The sequence below is a fragment of the Lutjanus erythropterus genome, chromosome 2 (genome assembly GCF_056507025.1).
Source record: "Lutjanus erythropterus isolate fLutEry1 chromosome 2, fLutEry1.hap2, whole genome shotgun sequence".
NCBI lineage: Eukaryota > Metazoa > Chordata > Actinopteri > Lutjaniformes > Lutjanidae > Lutjanus > Lutjanus erythropterus.
In genome coordinates, this window is record NC_139318.1 from 24,085,114 (window position 1) to 24,091,113 (window position 6,000).

General features: G+C 41.8%; 1 protein-coding gene across 1 annotated transcript; it reads left to right on the forward strand.

Moving 5' to 3' along the window:
* The first annotated feature begins 3,284 nt into the window (after positions 1-3,284).
* cav3 (caveolin 3) lies at positions 3,285-6,000 on the forward strand. Its single transcript, XM_084733708.1, has 2 exons — positions 3,285-3,557; positions 4,902-6,000. The coding sequence occupies exons 1-2, from the start codon at positions 3,441-3,443 to the stop codon at positions 5,241-5,243; spliced, it is 459 nt and encodes a 152-aa protein (XP_084589834.1). The 5' UTR covers positions 3,285-3,440; the 3' UTR covers positions 5,244-6,000.

The following is a 6,000-nucleotide window of genomic DNA, read 5'->3' on the forward strand; positions in this document are numbered from 1 at the left end:
TGTCAACAATAAAATGTTAAAAGACATGAAAACAATTCTTTCTCTTGTATTCACAGAAGAATGAATAAAGATGACAAGTGTGGGCCATTTGCTCAACAATATTTTCACTCTGCTCATGCATGGGTGAGGGACATAAACCTATTCACTTTTTTTTTTTTTTTTTTTTTTACAGACAGTTACATGAAAAGATCGATATCACTCTCATATCTGTATGCTGAATATAAAGCTAGAGTCAGCAGCTGGTTAGCTTAGCTTAGTAGAAAAAACCTGAAAACACACAAAAAGAGATTCAGGAGATCAATGCACATGGCCAAGACACATACTGTAACTAGAACAACAACTTGTTTCTGCACAATTTTTCTTTTTTATGTAATAAATGAGATATAATATGTGAATTAGTGAGCTTCAGTTGTAGTGGTAATCTTTATGTTAAGCTAAGCCAATGACTCAAACTTTTTCATGCCCCATGCCCCACTTTTTTTCTATCACTAAAACAATGACAGGGCAAGCAACTAATTTTAAATCCAAGTTGAATTTTAGTTAAATAAATGTCAGTGCTATAGCATCTGCAAACTATTTTCTCTAGATAAATCATAATCATTCAGTTGAGTGTCACACTTTTCAAATGGTCATCCACGCCCCGCCTGCAGTCACTCTATGCCCTGCCAGTGGGGTGGGCCCCACAATTTGAGACCCACTGAGCTAAGCTCACCAGCTGCTGGCAGTACAGCATCATACTGAACTGACAGACATATGAGTGGTATCAATTTTCTCATCTAACTCCTACCCCAAAAGCAAATTAGTGTATTTTCCACAATGTGGAACAGTTTCTTTCATTTGCTGATTTTTGGAGATCAGACCAGGACCAGACCAATGACGACTGATAAATAATGAGAACAATTTTGTATGTGTCAAGTAACACACAGCATTGCTCATTTCAAAAGCATGACAGATAGTTGTAGAGTAACCCCGGTTACTGATACCCACTCTTCCCATTACATTCTATATGACTCTAAATATAGGCCTGGGAATGTATGTCTGTCTACATTAAATGAAAGACAGGAGCTGGTCTCAGTTGATTCCATTGACACCCATAGAGCCAGAGAGGTATGCCCACCATGACTCTCTGCTGAGCTATTTCTGTCCCTCTGCCTCCATGCCTAACTGGCCTCTACTCTCTCCATAGCCACGCCAAGAATACTCCTCTAATTGGGTTGGCTCCTGATCACATGCACTCTGATCTCCTTCCTCCTCGTCCCTGTCTCTGCCACCAGGGAACTGGGGCAAGAAATGCCAATCCATGCTCCGTAGTCACGCTTCCTGTACTGCTCTTACACCCCAACGACTGAGATAAATAGCACCAGAGAGCTGGGGGTGCTATGAGTCCTTGTACCAGTTTTCACACGCACCTCCTCCTCTTGCCCCTCTTTGTGGAGTTTGTTTATGCAACACGCCAATATAGAGGCTATGACTGATAGCAACAACTGCACAGCTTAAGGAAGACTGAATCAGAGTTTTATTTTGGGGGACTATTGAATTTTATTGGTTGTTGCTACAATCAGAAATAGGCCTATCTGGAATAAGAGACTAAGTACCCACCTTGTGTGAAATCTATTCTACACCAAATGACTGCTCTACCCTATTGTTATTATTGTGACTAGGAAAGCAAACATGTTTATTAGAATATAATAGAAAATGATAGATTTTCATTTCTCTTCTTCTGAGTCCAAATGACTGCACTGATCCTCCCTAAGTCCCTACCCCTTTCCCCTTTGTTGCGCCAGTGAGCTAACAGTATAATAAGATAGATAACCGGCAGAACCTCTTCAACTTTCCCCTTTCCTGTTTCATGAACTTAGTTACGCCAAGGCCTCATCTATTAAAGACACAACCAAATTTTGGAAGAACACTAGCTAAATAAGTAGCTAATCTACATCAATAGCTAGCTAATTCCAACAAATAGCTAGTGTTCTGCTAACACTAGCTAACGTAACAAAAACAGAAAAGGAGAAAGTTGACTCAGTGTCATCCAGATAACAAACTTATGGCACCTGTTTCATTTACCAGCGCTCCAGGACAAAGAGTCAGAAAAAGGCATTTGTTTTTTGTGCCTGATAACAATGCATTTTGGGATATTTTGTACCTACAAACACCATAGCAACATCCACAGACATACATTAGACAGTACTGTGTGTATGACTGACTTAATGAGGCACAAAAGACAGAAGTGCTTTCACCGCTGTTGATGTGTGGAGCAGCCATCTTGGATTTTGAGGTTGGGGTTGATGAGGCCCATCCAACTTTCTGAGTCCGAAATCACACCTATGGGGGTGTTGCAGTTGAAACTGGGAACTTGAAGTTGTGGACTTCCCAGTTCAAATGGAATATGCCATAACTCAATTGCTATTGGAGCGCACAGCAAAAAGGGGTCAATAGTTTGTACACTCACTCAGCTCTTAATGTTTTGAGGCACTGCGTCTGCAAAGAACCGTTAGCATTTGCAAATTCATTTGATATGTGATATATGTAGATAACCTCTAACAGGTCCTCAAATATTAAACAACAAAATAACACATGCTCAATTTTACAATAAATAGCTTATGTCGATAAATAAAAACAAACCATTAAAAATACCTCATACATGCTTGTCTTAATACAGCACAGTATTACTACTCTGCAGTGTGTTTGTCAATTACAGTGACAGAAGAGGTACAGTAGAGTGTTTCAAACTGGCATAACGTCAACATGTAAGGTGACATCTGCTAACTTAGTTGGATGTTGTTATGGCCACTTCACCACCTGACCTATAATATCAAGTCGGATGAAGGTGATGAGTCGATGAATTTTCCTTCAGCAAAGTGTATGTTAATGTGAACCATCCTCCTGAATGATAACTTAAAGTAACAGTGTGGATCAAAAGCAGAGTTCTGTTGAGCAATTTCAGACAACAATTTACTTTTTAGAAAATTCTATCATTTTTTTTTTATTATTTTCAAAAGAAGTTCACTATTGGGGCACAAATCACTGTGATGTCCCACTTAAAGCCAGAGCAGGAGGGAGTGTTTGTGCTTAGTGCCTCACTCTTTGGTGGAAGTTCGTGCCACCATGCAAACCCTGCCCAGTTAGCCCCACAACCCTATGTGAAATGTGACACAACCCTGGGCTCTCCTTTCAGGCACGCCTTTTCTGTCTGCGTGCATTACATTGTGTGTGTGTGTGTGTACACTATCTGTGTGTGTGTTGGGGGGGGTGTCTGTGTGCGTGCAGGGTGGGGGTCAGGCCTCCATTTTTACCAGGTCGTCTGCAGCGGCAGCTGTCCACTGGTATGCCAGAGGGAGCGTCACGGTGGTGATACAGGGGTTCAGAAGTGAACCGAGGCGTTTGATCCAGGAAGGCTTACTCTCACTGTCTCCGGCCCGGCCAGGACCTGCAGCCCCACCATGGCGGATCAGTACCAGTACAACACCAACGAGGAGAAGATTGTGAAGGACAGCCATACCAAGGAGATCGATCTAATTAACAGAGACCCCAAGCAGATCAATGAGGACGTGGTGAAGGTTTGTGCTGCATGGAGACACCACCTTAATAAAGAATGGATTAATAACTTAATGTCATGTCTTGGTCTGTGTGGAAGCATGTGGAGAAGATGAATAAAGTCGTTAGCAGGAGCAAAGACAGCAGAACAAGTTATTATACTGTCTGGAAAATCCTCAAATAGACCAGGAGCTATTCCTGTTGCCTGAGAACAGGACGTAGAGTTTATTTTGGGATTGGGGTAGAAGAGTGTGAAACTGATACATGACTACTGTTTATCTGCGATTGTTGCTATGTTATTAATATTATCTGCAAAGACAGGCCGAAATATACATTTAGATAATATTTTGTTTGAATGGTAGGAGTTAATGGTCTAGAGAAATGGTAAAACATGAGTCATGAGTAGAGCATGTTTAGTGTCTGCAGGGCTCAGTTGCCATGTGCTTTCAGACATTAAGAAGTTGATAAAGTTGATGTATTTTTAAACTGAAGTGTTTGTTAACCTTACTTCAAATAGTCTGGTCTAAGAGTTACAGTAAGCTGTAAGTGATAAGTGATAGCGCTGTCTGCTAACATTCCAGACTCTTTCTTTCTTCAAAATAAAGGGGATTGGTCTTATCTTTTGCATTCAGTGTCCCTATTTGGTAATCTTATCTTCTGAGTAACCAAATTGACCAGCTGTGGACCACACTGCTGTCCATCTGTTATTTCTAAAGAACACTGATTGTTCTTTTGCTGAATTTGACTCTGACAATCCCTCTAAGAGCTGAAAGAGGCCAGCCCTCAGAGAGAAAATATAAAGCAGTGCATGTCCAGTCATTCATTCAGAGGATGATCTCAGGCTGCTATCTCTGCGGGAAACAGACAGCCACTTGTTACATCTCATACTTCCATCCACTGGTCTGGAACAGAAGGAAAGGTTTAAGATGTACCGTATGACTGCCTGCCATGATTACAAAAAAGTCAATTAATATTTTATAGCCAAGTCCAGGTGGCATATAGTGAAAACTGAAAGCCGATTGGACCATTGTACAGTAGCTCTCATGCATTTTACATGAGGCAAACTTCAGATACTAAAAATGTGTTGGAATAAAGCCTTTAGAAGTATTTGGAGCCAGCATTAAAAGCCACTCTATAGCTTTGCCTTTATGCCGCTTTTTATTCTATGAAGTGCAACTGATAATTGGTTTCTCTGCATACATTTGACCCCAACACTTTGCAGCTTTCACAAGGATAATCTTTAAACTTAACATTGGTATGTGCATATTACTTTGAGCCCAGGGAGGTCTGGTGGAGGGAGATGGATGAAAAGTGCAGCATGCTCAGGCATGTGTACTAATGAAAGCCTATTTTAAATTTCCCATCAGGTGGAGTTTGAGGATGTCATTGCAGAGCCTGATGGTACACACAGCCTGGATGGAGTGTGGAAGCTCAGCTACACCACCTTCACTGTGTCCAAGTACTGGTGCTATCGCATCTTGTCTGCTGTCTTCGGCATCCCTGTTGCTCTGCTCTGGGGCTTCCTGTTCGCATGCATCTCCTTCTGCCACATCTGGGCTGTAGTTCCCTGCATCAAGAGCTGCCTGATCGAGTCGCAGTGCATCAGCCGCATCTACTCTCTCTGCATCCAGACCTTCTGCGATCCTTTCTTCGAAGCCCTGGGCAAGATCTTCAGCAGTGTGCGTGTTGCACTGCGCAAAGAAGTATAACAACTTACACAGTAGTGTTTATAGTGTGGTCAGATGAAGTGTGGTATCTTTTTATACACCAGAAGATCAGTCCTGGCATCTTACTTACCCCCTGATACTCCTCCTCCTCTTCATCCTCCTCCCTTCATCACATGCTGCTCCCCACCCGCCCACTCTCAAGCTCCTGACATACCCGGTGTGCCTTTTGCCACCAGAAGCTCTATGACAGCTGCAACAGGCAGCGTGGTTCTGTGACAGTTCTGGCACTCCTGGAGGGCCTCACTGAGGGAGAAGAGGGCCACCTGCCATGAGGAGGATCTGTCTGCCTTCATTTATTTGTATGAAAGCTCAAGGAGCTCAGACAATAGCTACCTATTCACAACAAATGAAATGAACCCCCTAACACTGCTGCACCTGTGGACAATGCTGGCTGTTTGCATTATATTTGGCCATTTGTTCTTAAAAGTTACACTGAAGCTTTATGTTGCTGTGTGCTATTGTTTAACTTTACATTGACTGAATGGAATTTGACAATCTTATATGTAACCATATCAGAAAAGCTCTAACAACAAGAAAGGAACTGAAAATATTTTTCTCTACATAATTAATTTGCCAGAGTTCCGTGTATTTTAGACTTTTTGGAGATTTGTAGATGTAAGAAACATGTTTGGAACCAACCATGTTGATAATGTTCTTCCTTTATCAAAGTGTGATGAGTGGAATATCAAACTGCCTTGTTTGCATATTTCAGTCAAGAATGTGTAAAGGGTACAGACCT